The 23,858-nt window shown below is 35.9% G+C and overlaps 1 protein-coding gene across 1 annotated transcript in view; it reads left to right on the plus strand.

Moving 5' to 3' along the window:
- The window catches only part of LOC122804552 (gap junction alpha-1 protein-like), a 168,098-nt gene extending 146,282 nt beyond the window's left edge, over positions 1 to 21,816 (plus strand). Inside the window, exon 2 of the mRNA XM_044074494.1 lies at positions 17,675 to 21,816. Within this exon, the coding sequence (XP_043930429.1) occupies positions 17,691 to 18,839 (1,149 nt within the window). The 5' untranslated portion in view covers positions 17,675 to 17,690 and the 3' untranslated portion in view covers positions 18,840 to 21,816. The remainder of the gene's footprint in view (positions 1 to 17,674) is intronic.
- Positions 21,817 to 23,858: the final 2,042 nt, after the last annotated feature.

Raw genomic sequence — 23,858 nt, forward strand, 5'->3', positions numbered from 1 at the left:
TAATTCATATGTGTAGCCATTTGTATGCTCTTCGTACTTTCTCTCATTAAGTTTGTCTTAAGTTATTGCATTCCACAATGTTTGTTCAAATGTTTTCAAATAAACGTTTTATAGGCAAAAAATAATGGAGGGACAAAGGCCCAAAATCAGGGAAAGATTTTAAATATTCTCTTATAAACTTTGAAAGCTGATAGAACAACTTTTGCATTAGCATACATTTTCTGAATGATACAGTGCCCGAAACTCAAATATTTATCATTATTTAATGACGTCAGTCCTGAATAATTTGAATGAAAATCACAGATTTTTTGAGGAACAGACAAAAATATGAGGCCAGACTGATAGACATTCTGCAACATTCTTTTCAGTTGAGAGGTACGCTAGTTTGTCATAAAGCCCTTAAAATAGTGGAGCATGAGAACTACCTCAATTTAAAATTCTACAGAAAGTTTTATTTTAACATGTAATATACTACACAGGCAGCCCACATGGTCTGTATTATGCAATACCAGACTTTTCAGAGCATACCTCTCAAATGTCAAGATTTTCACAAAATGTCTAGATTTTTGGTATATTCCTTATAAAATGTGTTGTTTTCTGGCAACTCACTGAGGACTGAAGTCATTAAAAAAATAACACACATTTGAGTTTCATATACTCTAGAAAATGAATGCTAACACAAATCCAGTTTTCTAGCAATTTTTAAGAGCAATATTTAAAATCTGTCCCCAGTTTTGGGCCTTTGGCCCCCATTATTTTTGGCTTTCTCCAGCTCTCTTGTGCTAAGAGGTCAAGAAGTGTGTTTCAGAGGCAATCTGACCTTTCAAATGCCCTGTCAGGCTTCAGAACATCTTTAAGTGTTTCAGTGTTTCCTAATACCAGTAACAACAACCCTGTCAGCTATTATAACTTGGCTGATGGCGGACCCTTTACTGTTGTGCCGATTTATCTCAGGTGAAGAGCAAGACCATCTTGAAAATTTGTTGATGCTTTATTTTATTTTGATAAAGTGAGTTATAACTCGGAGCATTTTTCTTTCTCATCCATATGTGTATTCATTTTTTGAGGCCCTTATGTTTGGGTTGAGAGTCTTCACTGCTACTTTTGCCATCTGTCCGCCAAAATGGTTGAAATATATCGACCACAATGTAAGGGCAACTGGCAATGAGACACCAGACCCGTAGATGGTACTTTTCAGAACAAATATACGGCACGTTGCAAGAAAGTTAAAATAAAATTGGTTTTATTACCAACAATCGAACAGCAGAAAGCACAACAAAAGACTAAGCGCTTTCACCAGGTAAACTGGCTTCATCAGAGTCACAGTAACACATACAGCTTGCTACTAATAAATACTGCTCAATAAAGCAATGTTAATTAATCAATAATTCAATTAACCACACTTCCTATAATATCAATCATATTTCCTACAATACTGAAACCTTGTATTCCAAATGTTTGATATTTGATAGCCATTCAATTGACAACAACAAATAAATAAAACATTTCAGTTGAAAAAATGAAATAATGCTCATTAAAACTGTACAACCAATATAGGTGTAATAACATTCCCTTAATGCAATCCATAAGTGAATGAATATACCTACTCAGAATTAATTAAAAAAAATGTATATATGTGTATATCTATACATATTAATTGGTGTTGAGAACATGTCCTAACCCAATATGTTTTATTAAGTCATATAAAACTTGCCCTATATTTCAACAAGGGTTTTAAAGAGATATTCTTGTTGATCCCAGGTATTCTAGTGGCATTTAATCTGATTTGCCACTCCATCTCACGGAGTGCCACATAGTTACTTATGTCACCTTGATAGTCAGAAAAAACCTTGTCCACTATGAAAAATAAAAACTTCTTAAACCCTTGGCATCCTCTAGAATGTAAAAAAAGTGCATTGTGTTCATCCCCTCTTTTAATTGAACCACAATGTTCCCGTATTCTTTCTTTCAAGCTTCTTGTTGTCATGCCGACGTAAAATGCGTCGCATGACATACAAGTAGCCACATAAATACAGTTTTTAGTTAAACAATTGCACATGCCAGGGCATGCAATGGTTCGTTCAAAACCAGCAATGGTGAGGTAAGATCCTACAGCTATGTACCTACACCATTTGCAACATCCACATTTATTCATAAAGGACTGCCTATTGTCCCTCAATTTCCTCTCTAAAATGTCCTTTAAATTGGAACCCCTACTATACACAATAATAGGTGAATCACCCAATGTGTCCCTTGTCTCCTTACTCAAAAAATGTTCCCATATCCCCTTCAAACTTGAGCAAATGTCCAAAGAAATGTCATTATATTTCAAAATGAATTTGGGGTTACATCCAATGTTGTTCCCTTCTGTCAAGATCTTATTTTTATTGTTCATATCACAAGCCTCGACCCCCTTTGCTTTCAGAATCGGGACATGCCTACTCCTCCTTTTCTTGTATACCTCACGCTTGACTTTGGTCAACAAGTCTAAGGGGTATCCCCTTTCCAAAAATAAACCAATGAGAGTATAAATTTCTTGTTTAAACTCATTATCATCACTAATTAATCTTGACAAACGGACCATTTGACCCTTCACAAGTCCCCTCCTTTGGTGTAAGGGGTGACAACTTTTGAAGTGTAACAATGAGTTTGCATAACTGGATTTCCTATAGATGTTACTTTCAAATCCCAAACCTCTTTTAGAAATCCTGATGTCCAAAAAGTTTGTGTATTCATAACTCCAATTGTATGTAAATTTCAAAAATTCCGAGGTTGTATTCAAATACGCCATGAACTCAATGGCACTGACTTCATCCCCCCGCCAAAGGATGAGTAAATCATCCAAAAACCTGTTGTACAGGAGAATGTTTTCAGTATAACCAGATTTGAATATATTCTCTTTCTCCCATGCTAAAAGCACTAAATTTGCAAACACTGGGGCACACCGTGCCCCCATTGCTACCCCAGTTTGTTGCCTAAACAGTTCGCCTTCAAACATCAAGAAATTATTCTTCAAAACCAGTTTCATTAATTCATGACAGATTTCCAATTTGCTCAAATCAAAGCTTGGACTAGAAAACAAACTGTCATAAAACAGGTTTAGACCTGCCTGGTGGGGGATGACCGAAAACAAATTGATGACATCTATGGTTAAAAACCCAAAACTACCCATGTTTTCTATATCCACCGAACCTAATCTCTCCAAACAATGCCATGAGTCCTTCAGGATATGGCTTACGTCTACTAGAGCCCGCTTACAGTATAGGTCAACATAAGAAGCCAACGGTTCTGTCTTTGAACCTTTCGCAGAAACTATAGGACGAAACTGCAAACGGTCTGTGCCCTTATGAACCTTAGGTATGCCAAAGAATTTTGGCATCCTAGGAAATCTTACTGAAAGATAGTCATACTCTACCTCTGTAATGGCACCTTGATGTAAACTGTCCAAAAGATACAAATCAATCCTTCTATAGGCTACATTGACCTCATGTTTAGAGACTCTACTGTATGTATAAACATCGCTCAGTAATTCCATCATTAGACCAGTGTAGTCTATATTGTACATAATCACCATCCCCCCACCCTTGTCAGGTCTCATACATCTGTATTGTCCCGAGTTAACAAACTCGTGTAGTATGTTCCTTTCCTCCTGTGTTAAATTGTCATCATGTTCTTTCCTTTGTCCACAAATCTTCCTAAATTCATATTCCAGAACATTCTCAAAGATAATCAGCTCCTTACTATAGGGTGGTGTAAAAACACTTCTCCTTTTCACCTGGGTGTTGTTCCACTCCAACCCCCGGTCTAAATTGTTCGTATGGCCTACTGCAAAATACATTTTCAAATTTAACTCTCTCACGTATAGTTTTAGATTTTTTAACAACTGTGTTAAATCCAACCTATAGCTAGGTACAAACTTGTCACCCCTACAAAACAATTCAAAATGTGATTCGTTTAATACCAGCTCCGTGTAGTTATAAATAATGAATCCCCTTTCTTTCACAATGGTATGTCGCATAACTTCTTGAGGTGTGTGTACATCACACCCTCCATTCCCTACATTAATGTTGTACCCCTCATGTGTAATCATAGACATTTCTTGTCTGCCATCTACCAAAACCTTGTGCTCTGGTGATCTTACACACTCATCATTAATCACTCTTTCTTGATTAAAGACAAAACTATCATTGAATGTCTTGTCATGTTCATCAAAAAAATCATTTTGTTCAGTCAAAGAGGTAAATTCAACAATGTCATTTGCAATGTTGTCCTTAACCCCCCCAGGAACATCACAAAGAACATGCTCAAAAGTGTCATTGCAAACAAAGAGAGTATCAATATCAACACAAATGTTGAAATCAACACAATAGTCACAGTCCAGTCTTTCAATTAACGGTTTCTCCTGAAACCCCTCGGGCTCCTCTGTTGGGGTTGGTTGTAATTTTGGCCTTTGTTTAAAAGTCTCTCCGATCTTCGAGGCAAGGTCTGTTCCTCTAAAAAAATGTCATCACCCTCACCTTCCTCCACTTCACTTGGTAAATAATTAGAATTCACCCTGTCATATGTTCTAAACCTGGTATTACGGCCCGGTGGATATGCAAACCCATTTTTATAATCATTGCCATCCCTTTTGAGTTTCTTATTTTTCACGGCAATATTTTTCTTGACAAAATTATCAACATTCCTGATAACCCTCTCAAAATGACTTTGCTGTTGATAAAACAATAAATCATTTGTTATACTGGAATCAAGTACTACTATCTCTTCACGCAACTTTCTTATTTTAATATCATTGTTACGAAGTATAATGTCCAGCAACTCCATACCTGTTCTTTGATATAACCCTATAAGTTCACGATATGCCTCCGAAGCCAATTCAACACCTGTCGGTAACTTCCAAAGGCGCAAACCCATTGGAACTTGCTTCAGTTCCTTACACCTGGATAGAAACAAACTATCAAGCTGTGTCGCCCGGTATCTGGTACACAGCTTCTCGTATTTGTGAATCTGTTCCCTTAACGAAAGAACTGGTTGATCTAAATCATCCCCACAGTTGTCGGTCAATGAGTCCGGATGTAAACCTAGTTCCGGAGCTTCAAACCAAGAAGCTAGATCACGCTGCTGGGTATTATGGTTCCTAGAAACAGATGGAACAGCTTCCGTATTGTTGGGAACACCAGAAGTAGCCTTGTTCCTACTAGCGACTTCGCTAAAAGTAGAGGTTTTGCTCACCCTTTGTCCTGGTGGAATCTCGTTGATGGAGTGCATCGTGAATAGTTCAACTTCAGTTTCGGTAGGACTATTCACCGATCCATCCCCATCAAACATTTGGAATACAAGGTTTCAGTATTGTAGGAAATATGATTGATATTATAGGAAGTGTGGTTAATTGAATTATTGATTAATTAACATTGCTTTATTGAGCAGTATTTATTAGTAGCAAGCTGTATGTGTTACTGTGACTCTGATGAAGCCAGTTTACCTGGTGAAAGCGCTTAGTCTTTTGTTGTGCTTTCTGCTGTTCGATTGTTGGTAATAAAACCAATTTTATTTTAACTTTCTTGCAACGTGCCGTATATTTGTTCTGAACAGTACCATCTACGGGTCTGGTGTCTCATTGCCAGTTGCCCTTACATTGTGGTCGACATATTTCAACCACTTTTGCCATCTGTTTCAACAAGTAAAGCAGAGGTGTTCAGCGGCCAATGTGATTCTTCCTTTTATGACAGAAACCTTCAGACTGAGCATAGTAAGTGTAATTAAAGAGTGATACAGACACCCAGGGTAAGACAGAAGTGTGATATCTGTTAACAACTGACCAAAGTGGTGCAGTAATTGCTTACATTTTTAGTTTTATTCCCAGTCAGGGAATTTTGAAACAGGCAGCTAAACATATACATTTCAGATTTGCTTTACATTCTTTATTCCTTTCCTTATTTGCCTTTGCTTCCTTAATAATTGTCTTGGATACATGCACATTGCTTAATCTATTAGAATTAAAATTCATAGGCCTGACATTCAAAGACCATGGCACAGAGGCTAATTTCATATATTTTCTGGTAGTGCATTAAATTCCCACTGTTTAAATGATATTCCGACTCCAGTCAGAGACCAGTATTCACCATAGTCAGTGATTTGTGGTTATTAGCAGGAGTTCCATTTTTTATTATCTAAACTTCCAGAAGATCTACTAGTGATTGTTTAATGTAGTTTCCTGTCCTTACCGTTGTTTCATTATAATTTTTGGTTCATGTCTTTATAAACAAAATTAAAACAAACTCTAAGGTCAGGATTCAGAAACAGGCCTATCAATGAGTGGGAATATTGGAAAAAAAGGTCATGTTAGCGAAATTGGGGAAACCAGCAATTCAGAGACTCATTAGTCACAATGAGGAAAGACCTCATTATTAGCTGATTTGCATGTCTGGGAATCATTGGGTGATTAGAAAAAGTACTAACAGGTCCTTTTCTTATGCACTTGCACCAATCTTTTCTGGCTAACGATGTATCAAATTAGCACAGATACCTCCTCGTTCATTCCCTTACACACATGTACAGAACACTGCTATAGCTCTTTTCTGTCCCTGATTTAAAAGAACATCCCTGATGTTGCCTCTTATATTTCCCCAGCTCTCATAAATCACAAATGATTACAGTCAATCAGTAATTCCGGCCATTAAAGTTTTTTTCCTTCTTATTGTTCAAAAAATGCATTGTGGTGCTACATCCATTGCTCTATTAACTCTCTGAGTGTATTATATTGTATATATATATATATATATATATATATATATATATATATATATATATATATATATATATATGAGTATATTATAGTCAGTCAGTAATGCCAGACTTTAGAGTTTCATATGTTTTGTGCCCCAGTATGCTTCATGTTGTGAAACTTGGGTTCCATTGACTTTTTAAGTGGTGTAGGGCAGTATTACTGGGTGTGATTAGCATCTAGTGCCCCCCCCCATATCAAAGGAATTGCCTGTGAGAAATGCACTTATCTAGCCAAACTGGAGGTAAAGCTCTCTCCAACCAAGACTGAACTTGAGAGCCAAGAGGAGACGGTAAACACGTGCACCACACCACACTCCTCACATAATCCCACTAAACCTATACCACCAAAATCCACTCATAGAAACAAAAAAACATTTGTGGAGGCTCTCAATAATAATCTGCTCAAGCAACAGAGACCTCCAAAACAGAAACGCAAGCAACCTTCACCCCCCCAACACAACCCAAATGACACATAGCCCACAGACTCAGTGTGCCACTCAAACACAGCCTATAAAGTAAAACAATGTACCCAACACACTAGTCATAGGTGACTCTATAGTCAGGCACACTGATGTCCCACTCACCAGGCTAAACAAGGAGAAGGTTACTGTCAGCTGCCTGTAAGGTGCCAGAATCCGCCACATAACCCACACACTCAGATCACTCCACAGCAAGTACAAATATGACTGTTGTCCATGTTGTGTGAATGACCTGAGACGTACCTCCCTGGACTATATGAAAAGAGACATGGAAGAGCTCTCCAATCTTGTAGCCCAGGCAGGTATGACCCTAGCCCTGAGTAGCATCCTGCCATCACCCACAATAATACCACAGTACAAGGACAAAATGATTGACTTCAACAATTGGCTAAGCTTCTGGTGTCATTCTAAGGGGATCCAGTATCTGTCTGCCTGGGATGACATGGTCAACAGACCACGATGCTTTGCCAGAGATGGCCTGCACCTGTCACCCCTGGGATTCCGGATACTAGCTAAGGCTCTTGCTGCCCCTATAGTGCCTTTTTTAGGCAAGTTTCAAATGACAAATTCACCACCATAACAGGAACAGGCAAGCAAAAACTGAGGGTAATGCTACTCAATACTAGAAGTCTAAACCTCAAAATGCACTCCCTCGAGGCACTCCTTAAAATGGAGAACATTGATATCTGTGCAGTGACTGACACCTGGTTCAAGGGTCCAGAGAGCACCCCTGCATTACCAGGCTATAACTCATACCACACTGCTGACAAGCACACCTGTACCATGCCATTCTAACTAGGTCTCATTCCTATTCCATCCGGTATGTTTAACTATATTAATTGAGATGGCAGATCATGTTGTGTTTTGTGTGCCTTCTTGTCAAGCTACTGATGAAATAATGTCATACACATGCTCTTTCATTGAATTCCAGTGGTAGTAGATCCTGGAGACAGTGAGCATGTCAGTAGCCATCGCATTCTAGAGTTTTCAGCAGGGAATGAATTGGGGAGGCAGTGTTGTGATGAGTTGAGTTAGATGTGGAGATTGCTAAAATAAAATTAAAACTTGTAAATGGCTCACATACTATATGCTTAGAGCAGAAAAATGTCCCAGCAAGCAAATAGCATCAATGACTGAAATATATTATGTAAAATACCAAGTTGAGTATTTTATAAAAATGCCATATTTAATAAAATAATGAGTAAAATACAATCATAAGTTAAGTGTTTTCATCCCTTAAACTATCATGGGACTTCACCAGAACCACAGAATATGAATATAACTACATTTAAATAAAAACTTCAATCTGATCACATGCACTCTTTCAACAATACAATATTTCATTCAATAAAATAAATGCTAATAATCTTATTTAAAAAGACATCATAGTAAAAAAAAAATCATTAGCCCAAATCTTTAAAAGAACAAAATATGTTGTTATATTTGAAACTTTAAGTAATAATTTATTATATAATTTAGTAGCTTTTAGCTTAAGTACTGGGACAATTGAACCTTGGTCATTTAACCCTAAGTCATTATAAGCATTCAAACATAAGTGTCAGATCAGTTGTCTGTATTCTGTTATTGTTTCCCAAGAGCCCTCCCATAAATCATAAGGGACAACTTTCAACAATCCATAACTACATTTTGATGAGTTGCATACCAATGTATATTAATACAAGGCATTATTAACATTATTCTTTGAAATAGCATAAAGGAGTTCATAAATTCTTTTTTTGAACCGCCTTTAATTTTCCCAACATAATACTTTGAACATCTATTGCAAAGTGCAATATATACAACAACCCCCTTTGATGCACAATTTGCAGAAACTAGACAAAGGTTACGGGGAAAATGTCTAAGTTGATAATATCTTGTTCCAAAACTTGGAGACACTGATTACAGGCCCCACATTTTTAGTACCTTTGAAACAGGTGCCTAAGCCATTAGTAAAAGGATGTTCAAATACATTTTTACAATTCTTCCCTGTCTTGTACACAAAATTTGGTGCATCACCCAAGTTTTTGAATTCCTCTTCATTAATTTTCAAAATATTTCAGTTGTTAGTAACAATGTTCTTAACTATTGTAGAAGAAGAGTTAAATGTGATTACCAAAGCATTTTTGTTTTGATTTGTGTGTAATGTATTTTGAAATGTGGATTCGGGTTTGGCTACTAAGAGAGGTATGTATTTTGTACCGTATCCATTAACCACTTCAAAGTTTGAGCACATTCCTACTATCCTGATTAGTTGCCCTTTAAATATGTTTTTCTTATAATATAAAGGGTGACAACTATGAAAATCCAAATAACTGCTTGAAAAAGTGGGTTCTCTATAAATCTTAGAACCAAAACACCTTTTGACATCATCCTTGTAAATAGTAACATCAAGGTAATCAATAGTATCAAAGGAGAGACTGTGGGTAAATTTAAGAAAAGTTGCTGTATTGTTGATGTAAGAAATAAACTCATCTACCATATTAGTGGAATCCTTCCATAAAATAAAAATGTCATCCAGATATGTCAAATATGAATGTCAATATTGCTGGTAGTCTAAACCAAAAAATGTATTTATCTTCCCAACTTTGCAAAACCAGCTTCATATAAATAGGGGTACAGTTGGGCCCCACAGCTACACCCTTAATCTAGCAGAAATATTCACCTTCACACAAAATAAAATTGCTGTAAAGTATTAATTCTGTAACCCCTACTATGAAATTAATCAATCTACCATCCAATGTCATTAATTCAATTACAGCTGAGTAAAAGAGTTCTAAATCCACTTTGTGGGGTATACTCGTAAACAATTCTGTGACATCTATGGTGGAAAAAGTAAATTTCTCATTTTAAAAGTGTGGTTTTATTTTAGTGAGAAAATCCCATGAGTCTTTTAATATGTAATCAGTTGACACCACACACTCTTTAAGGATTTGGTCCACAAAGACTGCTAAAAAATAGATCTTATAATTATGTGCGGCCACAATTAGCTGATAAAGTGGCGATATTATGTCTTTGTGGACCTTTGGAATCCTGAAAATCACCAGAATTGAACAGTTATTATTTCTTAAAAAATCAAATAAGTCAGTAGTGATAACCCCTTGATGTAATGAATTTTCCAGGAGCAAGTCTATCTTCTTATAAGCAATAAAAATCTCATTGCTGGAAGTGATCTCATAGTTAGTAGTAACATTAGGTAAGGTAGAAATCTGACTGATCTAATCAATTTTATCAACAATAACAATCCCCCACCCTTATCTGGCTTCATAAGCCTCAAGGTCTTATCAATTCTAAATTTACAAAGTGTATTCCATTCATCTATTCAAAGGTTGTGCATTCAAAGTACCTGATGTTGTTGCAATTTATATGGATCCCTTTTACAGGATTTTCCAAAAATACCAAGTATAGGATTAAGTGGAGGGTTGTATAAACATTTTTCTTAAAATAAACACTATAGGGTGATGGTAATAAATCATTCACAGAATCTAAGTGAGTGTTACCATTCAGTTGAAAGTTCAGTTTCCTTGTGAATAGTTTCAATTCAATTAAAGCATCTGGTAAATTCATATATGCATTAGGTACAAACTTAAACCCTTTGTTGAAAAGCTTAAAATGTGTAATTGATAGCGCTAAAGCAGTATAATTACACATCCTTTGTTGAAAAGCTTAAAATGTGTAATTGATAGCTGTAAATCAGTATAATTACAAATATTGAAACCCTGAAATGAATTCACAGTACCACCATGGGTCATAGAAATGTGGCCATCCGATGCACCAGAAGTCTGGAAAAACATATTGTTTCCAATTGTTTTTTCTTCTTTCTCTGCAATGGGTAGAGCTCTTCTTCAAGTAGACAGTATTGTGGACTATAAAGTCACAAGTCACATCTGGACTCATGACTGCCTTATACTGTAATTTAAAGAAACATTATTTTGGACTATAAAGTCACAAGTCACATCTGGACTTGGATCTGCTTTATATTGTAGTTTAATAAAAACTGCCATGGAGTTAACTTTATAAAGATGAAGGTAATTCTGTGAAAAGACCTACTGTAGACTCAAAATTCAGGCTATGTATCCAGGGATTCAGAACCTACTTTTTTTAGACAGACTGTTTTTTCATCAGATGTGAGATGGCAGGATGAATGAGCGGACTTGCGATATGAGGAAAAGCTGGCAGAATGGCACAATGTTATGAAAAAGTAAGAATCTTTTTTTTACCATATCAAGAGAGTAAGCACAAGAGGAAAACATAAGTACCTATTTCTGTTGTATTAAGAATTTAAATTCAGCTAGTTTTATATTGAGGTAAGTATATGCAGGATAGGAAATGAGAGAGTATTACCTGAGAGTGTTAAAGAAGTCGAGAAGGTGACCCAGTGGCTTAGAAAGATTGACAGAATTTCAATCTATGGCATTAAAATCTAGGTTTAAATAAGAGATCCAGGAGTTGAAAGAGCAGACAGACAGGACAGAAGTGAATGACAGTGCCTGGTTTACTTTTCTGTGTGGAATGTATTCTGAGTTCAACCTGACAGTTCACCCTATGCCAGTGAAATGGCAAGCACAGAAATTTGGAAACATGGAGGGTGGTGAGGATAGTGAAAATATCATTGCATAAATTTGCAAGAAGATTGCCAACATTTAATGATGACCAAACTACAGCTATGAATAAGACATAAATTCAACCTAGCTCTCAGTGCAATAGATGTGAAGTCTATCAGGTGATCTTACATTCAATTCCCTCTGCTAAAGAAATGAAAACAAATATTTGGGATTCACAGACATGTGCTTTAGGGCAGCAAATGTCTCTTGCCATAAATAGACAATTCACCATTGTGCAAATTAGATATTAATAACTAAGAAGGGGCGTATTTAACTTGTGGCAGATTATAGTGCCTCGGGGAGATATAACGTAGGATGGAATGACATAAGCAGAGCATAATGAGACAGATAGCATATGAAAAGCAGAGTATGCCTGCTACACTCTCTTGCATGAAGCTTGTCAGAATGTCTGTTGAGCCGTACAGCTAATAGTGCAAGTATGCACTTACTGTGACAAGCTGCTGCTACGAGTGGCAGAGGAACAATATATAGCAGATGGTAAAGTCCACACTAAAGCTGCCCAGCTAGCAGGACACCTTATTGATTATAACCTAACCTAACCTAAGATGTATACCAAAGGACTGGAAAGGGGAGTACAGGAAAGTAGGAAAATTAGGCTCATGGAAGAGCGACACCTAGTGGTACATGTATTACTGTACAATTTTCCCTGTATGAATCACTGTTTGATAGCAGCACATGCAAGATAGCTGTTAACACATCACATAGATGAGACTGCTTTACTGTCTGAATCCCTTGACATAAATAATTTTCTTAGGGAGTAATAGATTCAGTTCTGATGCAAGTTTTCTCCACACAGGACAACTAAATAAAGACTTCAACAGTCTGTCAAAGTTTTGCTCAGCAACATGTAATCACTGTAAGAAGAGCTCTAGTGAAGATGTCTAATTGCATCTCCCTTGCTAATCCAAGACTGCATATTAGCAAAACTCCGTGGCATCTCAAAAGCCTGTGGAACGAAGGCACGGATCCACAAGATATAGAATTTACAATTTCTCAGTGTATAAATAATGAATGCCTTTGGTAGCCAGAAATAAACTTTTATATTATAATGACATTTCTCACATTGAGACTCCATGTTTGACATCATGTCTTTTATGTTATGTCTGTGGAATGCACTTCAAACTTATCAGTACACGTCAATGTTTTTGAATAGGAGAAGAATATCTTCACTTCTGTATGGAAGCATTGATAAAAGTTTATAAGGCTCTGCTAACTTTCCAGGAAAATTTGTAGTTAAAACATCTGCTATTCAAAGAAAATACTTCTGACATTTCTACATACGTGGTACATAGACAAGCAAAAAAGAATCAGGTCTTTCCATCTGTAGAGTGGCATCATTAAAATCTGGAAGACAGCTTTGCAATTCAGCCTGCATCCTTCAGCAATCACTGTTCTTTGTTTACAAAATCAGGCAATGGGCTCTGTTAGCTATGCAAAAGATGTCTCTTGAGTGGTAACTAAATCCATGTATCATTCAAGAAATTATTTATGGAGTCTTTTAAAAGTAGACATGCTTGTTACACATAATGATAAGCAATTCAAGAATTCCATTTTTGTTCCCCAACAGTATAATATGGAAGAAGGATACTTTTACCATCATATTACCTCGTATCTGAGTGTCAAAGCAAGTTCAAGTTCATTTTATTATTTGTACTCAACGCACTTTACAAATAAAAAAACATGAAATACAACCATTAAAAAAAGTGTGTGTGTGTGTGTGTGTGTGTGTGTGTGTGTGTGTGTGTGTGTATATATATATATATATATAGGAACCTGTCAGAGCGACGAAACCACACTTCCCCAATGACCAGATCACCGATACCACACCACTGATGGAGGAGATCACTGACAATGGTGATTAGTGTGGAACGGGATGTATTCCCATTTCCGCAATGTGGTGGGATCTCAGAGTTGGTATATTTAAGTAGAGGTGTGTGGGGGGCACAGCCTCCCTGTTATACACATGTTACTTTTTGTTTTTTAGTTGTATTGCAGAAACGGGAATACATTCTGTTCTGTAATACTTATACTTACCGTTATCGGGGATGTGTGGTGGCGGGGATGTAGTCCCGGTGATTTAGTCTTCAGGGAAGTGTGGTTTTTGTGGATCTGAGATGGATACACACATACACACACACACACACACACACACACACACACACACACACACATATGTGTGTGTGTGTGTGTGTGTGTGTGTGTGTGTGTGTGTGTATACGTATATATGAGTCTACTTCCTTTGATCAAAATTACACTTGTTCAAACAAGAGAAGATCGACACCCAGTTAGCAAAAGTGCACTTAACTGAAAATGTGTTTTTCTTTGCTAGACCCTAGCTACTTATATATACTAAGTGCGAGAATGCAGTCTGAGATTGGTAAATTGAACTTCATGAACATGCACTTTTGATTAAGTGCACTTTCGCTTAACTGGGTGTCAATCTTCTCTTCTTCAAACAAGTGCAATTTTGATCAAGAGAAGTAAACCCATATATATATATATATATATATATATATATATATATATATATATATATAAAAACAAGAAATAATTATACAAACTTAGAAATTGGTGTACTATCAGTGCAAAGTACTCAAAGAAATTAACATTACAAACAGATAACAAAATTGAAGTATGAAGAGTAATTGTCCATGAAAGAACATAAATAATCCCTAATATTCAAAGGTGGTACTATAGCTAATCAGTGGCACACTTTCATCTTTGATAAGTCATTGCTGAGTGGCATTCCAGAAAATACAGAAACATTAACAATGTTAACCCTTATTTGCTAAGTACAATGCTAGAATTAATCTATTTCCTCAGATAAATTAAGCACAAAACTTGCATTTTAAATCTCAGTAAAAGTCACAACAGCCAAACAGCAGTTAAAATAATCTGACTCTCTGGACTGATCTTAAATTCATCCTACAAGGTACACTAAACAGTCATCTCTAAAATGACAACAGGCAGATGCAGCAGTCTTCTCTTGAAAAGGCAAAGATAAAGGCAGAAAGACACTGCAACAAAGCAACTGCAACAATATGGCTCTTCAATCACTTATTAGGGATTTGCAACATTGTAATGAAGATGATAGCCCCCCCCCATTTCAGTATATTAGCCAAACACTAAGGATCAGCCTTGAGGCAGTTTGCATAGCTGTCAAAGGGACAAAAACACTGAAACCAAAACTGCTGCATTGTAGTCGTTTTGTCAAACTGATGTAAATTAGTGATGCCTGCCATTTTGCTATGGCTGCTGCCAGATTTTAACATCAAGAAAACAAGTTACACAGAAAGAATAATCAGACAAATTATGCCTGACTATACAGATCAAATCCAAAATCCCTAAACTCCCTTTTATACATAGCTGAAGTCCTACACAAAACAGTACATTATACAAATTTACTTTTTTTTTTTGCTGGCAGCCAGCCAAAGACATTTTGGATGTGCTACCAAAGCAAGATAAGGCCAAACCAATTCTGACAGACCCTTCATGGCCAAGGCAACCATAGTATTTTCTGTTAATGAGTCTAAACTGTAATCTGCCATGACCATTGTCTGTATACAGCTACTTAAAGACACAAGTGGAGAAGGTTTTACATACTGTTGTGAAACCTCTGAGTCTATCTGTCTGTAGTGGAGAAATCTGGTTTCTGAAAGTAAGTCATTTTCCCTGTCAGGTTTTACATAGCTTGAAAGAGGAAAGAAGACGCAGTATAAGGAATTTTAGGTTTAAGCATGTAAGATACTACTTTCTTGGACTGTTTCTCAAGGTCTGGCTCACATGCATTACCCCACCTGTAGATTATTGGACAATATAAATATTAAGGTGACTTTGGTTTGGAGTATTAATCTGTTAATGTCAGTATATCAACAGCATCTACTTGTTTACCAACATTTTCTCAGGTTGCATCACATTTATCTACAAAAAACATCTCCTAAAGGAATGTTACAGCTGAGTCTTCCAAAGGCGATTATTTCTTCTGTGGGGATTTGAGACTTTTGTTGTTGAAATATATTTAACTTCCTTTCAGTCTGCAGAGACACTGTTACAAGAGAATTTTAGGGTTATGATCACTCTTGTGTAAATCACTTTACTTTGTGTTCAGTAAAGAAAGGGTGTCACTTGAGACCAATCTTTCATTCATGCCAAAACTGGTGTTAGCAGTATGCACTAACTAGCCTGTTCAAAGGCCTGCCTTATTCGCATACTTCCAACATGATGGAGAATATAGTTTACAGCTACTAGGTATACACAGGCAGCTTAGATATTGCAAAAGGGGAACCAAAATAGTCAGGAAGTTTGATAAGATTTTAGGTTTATTTAATAAGCTGACTGTGGCTTGACCTACTGCATTGTCATTAGAAGTTACGGTAAGAATACTTTTTGGTATGGAGGGGAAACATTATTAGTACATTTCTGAAATCTTTCTGCATAAGGAATTTTAGAAAGTGACACATGGACTGCAGTACATAAATTCACGAAACACAGCAAGTTGAAGAAACTGTCCAGCGGTAGGACAGGATTTGGCATGGCTGTGCTACAGGGGATCCTGTAACTACCCCCTTCCTTGGCTATGACATCACTGCTTGGGAATCTATTCATATGCTCTGATTTGCTGTTAAAGTGCCCTTCTTCAAAGTTCTTCAAGGAAGGTAATATGAATGTGCGTAAGAATACTTACCATAACTGCACATCTTCAAGCATCGGTCACTTTAACATTAAATCTATTCTCCCTTTAGCCTTCTTTCAAATGTGTACATATCTGTTATTGGGCTTTATATTCATTTACAATTTTATTATAATGGTAACTGTCATTTACTTTGTCTTAAGGAGAATAGCTCGCCTCTGTCACAGTTTTATATGGCAGCTAAGAAAAAGACTTATAGAAATGACCAGATGTAGTTTATTGATAAGCCAGTGACGTATTTGGTAAATACTTTCATTCATATAGACTGCATAGAACTTCAGCTACAAAATCATATAAAGTCAGTTTTGCTACTAAAGTGTATTTCATGAATACATAACATGGTTATGACCAGAGACCCAACCATGTTCTTCTGTGTTATAATTTACTGTTATTTTTTTCTACTGTGATGATTCTTCACAGTTGAATTGTTATGTTAAGTATAACCACAGACAACTCTACCTTCTGTGTATGAGTACATCTACCTAGATGCAGTATACTTGGAAATATTATATGTCATAGTCTGTTGCCCAGAGAATACATATAATTCTTCTTTCTTCTTGTTAGCAGTCAGGGGAAACACAACATGATATATTTAATGCAGAAGCAATGAAGTGATACTAAATACCTAGTTGGCTTGCAGATTCATTTGTTAGAATTTCACTAAAAACTCTGTTTTACAAAGGTTTTGAGTAACGTACTTTCAGATTTTAATGCTCCTTACAGCTCTCTAAATAATGCAAATTCATAGATAATTCCATAAATATATCTTACAGCATGACACTTATCTGATTTACCCTTTTAATGTTTAATTTTCTGGTAGAATTAGAGTGTGATACATATATGAAGTAACCTAGTAATGCTTAATTTCCAGGTGGAATTCATTGTAATAATGTCCATTCAGGTAACTTCCACATGATACTTACCTGATCTAAGCAAATAATGGCTAACGTTGCATGAAACTTCCCTGATCTAAGCAAATAATGGCTAACTTACCGATGGAACTCAATGTAATAAGGTGCATTCATAGAAAATGTTTACTCATACAACTTAGAATATGGTATTTATCTGATCTAACCTAAAAAATGTTTAATTTGCAGGTAGATCTCGGTGACAATGGGTGACTGGAGTGCTTTAGGGAAACTGCTTGACAAAGTACAGGCCTACTCTACTGCAGGAGGAAAAGTTTGGCTGTCTGTCCTATTCATCTTCAGAATCTGCCTTCTTGGAACAGCTGTGGAATCTGCCTGGGGAGACGAGCAGTCAGTTTTCACCTGCAACACTAAGCAACCAGGCTGCAAAAATGTTTGCTATGATAAATCCTTTCCAATATCCCATGTTCGCTTTTGGGTTCTGCAAATCATATTTGTCTCAGTGCCAACACTGCTTTATTTAGCTCATGTATTCTACTTGATTAGGAAAGAAGAGAGATACAACAGACTGGAAGAAAATCTGAAAGCAATTCAAAATGAAGGTGCTGATGTTGAACTGCAGCTGAAACAAATAGAATTAAAGAAAATCAAATATGGTGTTATGGAGCATGGCAAAGTTAAAATGAAAGGTGGCTTACTTCGCACATATGTTCTGAGTATAATTTTTAAATCAGTTTTTGAAGTTGTTTTCTTAGTTATTCAGTGGTTTTTGTATGGCTTCTCACTCAAAACTGTCTACACTTGTTCGAGACATCCCTGCCCACATCAGGTTGATTGTTTTCTCTCTCGACCAACTGAAAAGACCATTTTTATTATTTTTATGTTGGTTGTTTCTTTAGTGTCTCTTGCACTGAACATCGTAGAGCTCATTTATGTCTTCTTTAAAAGAACAAAAGACCATATAAAAGCAAAACGTAATCTACTGCCAAGCACAACTGCTAATAACCCATTGCCTAATGACTGTACCACTCAGAAATATGTCTACTGCAACAGATGTGCTTCACCATCTGCACCTATGCCACCATTGTCCCCCCCAGTATACAAACTTATGACAGGAGAGGGTGATAACACCTCATGTCATAACTACAATAACAAGGCAAATGAACAAAACTGGGCTAATTACAGTACTGAACAAAACAGATTAGAGCATGCATGCAGTACTATTTCCAATGCACATGCTCAGTCCTTTGACTTCCGTGGTGGTAACCAGGATACAAAAAGACTAGCAGATGTACATGAAATGCAGACACTTCCTCTTTCGGATCATAGGCCATCAAGCAGAGCTAGTAGCAGAACAAGTAACAGACCACGGCCAAATGATTTAGAGGTCTAGTCAAATGTCAAGTAATCGTCTTTAGTTTGGAAAGATTTATTACATTTAATTTGTTCAATAAAAGGTACTTTTTCACAGTGTTAACCCGGAGAGCCATTAAATATAAATATTTGGTTTTGTACTTCATCCTGACACTAAAATGAAGTAGAATAAATCCTGAAAAATGAAAATAGAAAAAGTGTATTTAATTAATACATGAACTGGAGATAGATTTTATATTTTTGTAGGATCTTAAATTAACTGATTAGAGCAACTGTTAAGTGAAGTGACTAAATGGAGGTACTTTACAAACCATCAAAAGGGGGTGTTTTAATATCATACTCCTCTGTAGAACATTTTGTTAATCAGAAATTTGTAAGAGAATGTTGTAATAATGCTGAAGTTTAAGGATCACAAAGACCACATCATTTTTTAAGTCTGTAGCTCCAAGCAGACTGGAAGACAGACAAGCATTGTATCACAAACGCCACATTCATGATTCTGATGTTTATAGTGTAAACAGAAATATAACTATATTTGTCCTATTTTACAGTAATACATTTAGAGCCATTGTGCATCTGTTTTTTTTTTTGTGATGTAATTTATTTATTCATTAACCAGATAAATGAATTTGTCATGAGCTGCACCACAGGGGGGAAATTATATATATATATATATATATATATATATATATATATATATATATATATATAAAATGTGTGTGTGTGTGTGTGTGTGTGTGTGTGTGTGTATCTGGATGATCTAGACCAGGCAATCAACCTGCTTGTTTTTTTTTTTGTGATGAAACCAGCGCATCCAGGGGAAAGCTCATGAAGAACCCAAGGAGAAAATGCAAGCTATAAAAAGAAAGTAAAAAGAGGTCAGGCTAGAACCACAAACTGTAGAGCTGTGAGGCAGAAATTGTAGCCACAGGGCCACCTTGCTGTCACAAAACAATTCAAACAAATATCTAGTGATATGCATGTAATGCAGACACAATTTCCTTTCCTGAAAAAAAAATTCTGTTTGAATTTAATCTTAAAAGTTTGTTTTGAATTTTTGGTGAAGAGTGGTCCATTTTACTAGTTACATTCCACAAGTCATAATAGATGATCATATTAGACTACTTCACATCTGATTATGTTGTTTCCTTTGCAGATGGCATTAGTTTCTTCTACTTCATGTTTGGCTTTAATTAAAATTTTTGAACAATGAGCTTTATCCCACCAATTGTGGAGACATAATGAGCTATTCTTAACTTTGCATAAATTGGTGAGTTAATAATTAGTACTCTAACAAATGTTCATGCTTATGGATTTAAGAAGGTTCTGACATTCTTTAAGAGAACCTTTCATCCTTACTGCACAGTCATAGAAATGCCATGGTGAGAAGGTTAATTGCAAAAATGTAAAATGATCTTTTATACCACTAATATACAGTATGTGAAAGATGTCATCATGTGTCACATAAGTCAGTCAAGTAACTGTCATGGGCTTGAGTTATTTTACATATATATATATATATATATATATATATATATAAAATATATATATAAAATATATGTGTGTGTGTGTGTGTGTGTGTGTGTGTGTGTGTGTTTATATGGTGCACTTGCAATATTTATTTATGTCAACATAGCAGGTTGCAAGTGAAGCAGTAATCCTGTTTTTCATATATATTAGCTTATGGAGTTTGAAAAGTTTTATTTCTATCTCCATTTAGCTTTATAAGGGAACCCCATCTAGGCCATATAACTAATTCAAATAAACATAAGTATCATGAAAGCTGCACAGTGACTATAATACAGTTACATGATCATATCACTGAGAATATAATAACGTTTACTTTCATTCTGGAATAAATTACTTAATTATGGTGGTTTGATGCCTCTCATGTTCATCTTATTTAAATATCTGCTGCTTTTGCAGTTTATATTAACAGCTGCAAAGTTCATAGCTCAGGTGTTATGCAAGGGTGTAGCCATAGTTTTCAGTGTAGCTCTCGGACCGTATATTGTTGCTCCCCAGCTACCCATGTAACATTTAAAAAGTACATCATTCCATAACCTGTACTGTCAAAAATGATCACATCAGTTTTATCCTGTGCTCCTCACTATAACAAAAGTGCTGTTTTGATGAACATTTTTATGTGGAAGGCATTAGCTTTGACAGGTGTGGATATTATAGTGCCAGTGGGTCATTTGTTTGAAAGATGCCCACAATAATTGCATGTGTTAGAGTAATCTGCACATGGTCTTAAGATGAACTGACAGATTTAGTGTAACAACAATATGTTCAGTGTTCCATTGATGGTATATTTTGATTAATTGGCTTCAACTTGAAAAAAAAGATGATAACTAGATCTTTGCTAGAGTCACATATTTTAGATTCTGCACCGGACTTCAGATCAACTTTCATTCTTACTGTGGGCTAGTACAGTAGAGTCCTTTAACTGGAGTTTCAGTTCAGCCATTGGTAGAGGTAATTTCCAATTTTATTAGCGATATCAGGTAATTCAGTAGTGTGAAAGGCAAGAGGCTACACAGGAAGATGAATGAGAGCAAACTAACGTAATACAATTTCTCCGATACCAGCTGCTGAAAAAAATGAAAAAGGAATCTGTCAGTACTTGAAATAATGTGTTTACCTGTGGTGTTGGATTTATACAGATTATAGGAACTTTATAATGAGCAAGTCATTTTTACAGTAATTAGATTGCAAAATGATATTGGACTTTTTTTAAGAATATACTTGGATAGCATAATAGTATAATTAATTAAAGCTGAACCTCATCATCACATTTCAGTTGTCTCGTATAACTCAGCTTAATGCACGTATTTGTTTTAATTTGTAAAATAAGCAAGAACATGGTCTTCTTGATTGCTAAGCATTATGTCATGTTTTACTTGCATTAGCGTATTTTCTTGTGTATTTACAGCTTCTATATGTTTGCTTTTGTTTCGGTTACTTTAATAAAATCTCACAGTACTCCCTTTTAATTGAATTTATTTTTCAACTTTGGAAAACGTTAAGTATGTTGTTAGTTTTCAGTGGGATCGTCAAGATGTTGATAGGAAACATATAAAAGAAAATGCATTTTCTGGGATTACCCAGGAGACATTGTCAGGAAACATAAAAGAACATGTACTTTTTTTGTGACATAGAGCTATAACAAGTGGAGACACTGGGCTTATCATATCCTTCTTTGTGATATCTTTTGTTATGGCCTCTTTCATTATCATCATCTGCCAAGACCATTCTACCACTGCATTCTTGTCTGTTTTGTATCTTCTCAAGCAACTTTGTGAAGAAATGTATTTCCTAATGCAATATGCTCCTGTACACATTATAGTATGACTCCTTGTCAAAATAGTGGAGACTTTTCTGTAAATCTGTCAATATAAACTTGTGTTACAATTTTAAGAAACCTTCCTTTTTATGCTGCCTAAGACTAAGAATTGCTAATGAGGGTAGGGGTGTTTGCAAAACGCATATGATTAACACTCCTATGGCTGCTCACTAATGTGTCACTACCAGAGTTTTTCCCAGAAGCTCTGCTTTCTGGCACACCATGGATTTCCCATTCTGCATTGAAGGTGAGACTTCAGTGTTGGTGTATATAATTAATGAAGTTTATCAGAGAGCAGCTACCCCCACATTAGGGGATGGAGAGGGGCTCCCCCATACAAAATACTTTTTTGTGCTGTTTTTGTGTATTGAAATATAATTTGCATTCCAGGAATTTCCCTCATTTGTGAATGCCCTTTTGTGCAGTGATCACAAATTAGCTGGTGCCTTGTCAGGGAGCACTTATAAACATTTTTGATATTCATATCTAATGCTAGACACACAAAATATACTGGAAATTATCACCTGTAAATTATGAGTAACCCCTTCTGCTTGAGTGTTTTATACTCTTTTGTCACCACAACTTACTTAGTTTGCCAATGACATGAGCATGCATGTTTGGCATCTCCTCAAATAATTGTTTTCTGAAAGCAACATAAGACATAACATAAAATATCATGCTGTAGAAATAATAATGCATTTTGGCTGAATTATCAAATGCATGGCATTACTTTTGAGAGTTACAGCTTTGTCTCAAATGAGGATGATCACTTAAGTCATAGCAGGGTTTACTGCTGTTCATGATTCTATGTAATTTATGGCAAGTAATGTCTGAGTGTTTTGCAAATTAAAATTAATGAGTGATGGGCATTAAGATGTATTTTTTTTTTAGTTCTTTTATGTCTATCAGGTAAGTACACTGGGCAGTGAATACATTTTTCCAGATATTGCTCAGAGGAATATGTAAATGAAATGAAGAGGTATTTCAAATCAGAGTAGAGAATTTTGGAATTGATTTAGTGGTCATCAGGGATAACTCATTTCATATTTAATTTCTTCTTTGGCTAAAATGTGTTTTGATATTGTCCTAATTGTGGGAAATTAGTGGAATAGTTCTTAACAGAATATTATGATATCTTTAGTTCAAATTGCAAATAAGTCATCGACAGATATATAATGCTTGCAGTCCTTTCAGTTAGAGTAATACCAAGCAAATGTGCACAACATATTTGCAGCTCTGAGAAAAGGAAGGTTCAATTCCTGCAAGTACTTTTCCACCTATGTGCACTCAAGACACTCACTGGTGGAGCGACTGATGGCAATTTCCATGCTAGAAGAATAAAACCTTTAGTTCAAGACAGTTAATGTGAGAAATCATTAACACAGAAAACACCTTTGCCTTTTATCATAATGTAGAAGTTAAGAAACAACACAATGCCTTGCTTCTGGTGAAAAGCAGTTTGACATTGAAATGTAGGATTGGTCTCTGTATGGTTATCGGTCTTGGAACTTTAGCACACTATCCACTACATTTTTGTTGTTGTTTTTTAGGCATTAGAAGATGCAAGTGAGAATAGTTGCAAGAAAGGTGTATAAATGATTCAGATTGCCACTCTATATTAAATAAATTACCCACCTTGAAAAAAATATACAAAGAAGATTTTCTGAAAAGCTTTCAAGAATGGGGTTGCTG

This window comes from Protopterus annectens, chromosome 1.part1 (assembly GCF_019279795.1).
Source record: "Protopterus annectens isolate FY-2018-M chromosome 1.part1, PAN1.0, whole genome shotgun sequence".
Taxonomy (NCBI): domain Eukaryota; kingdom Metazoa; phylum Chordata; order Ceratodontiformes; family Protopteridae; genus Protopterus; species Protopterus annectens.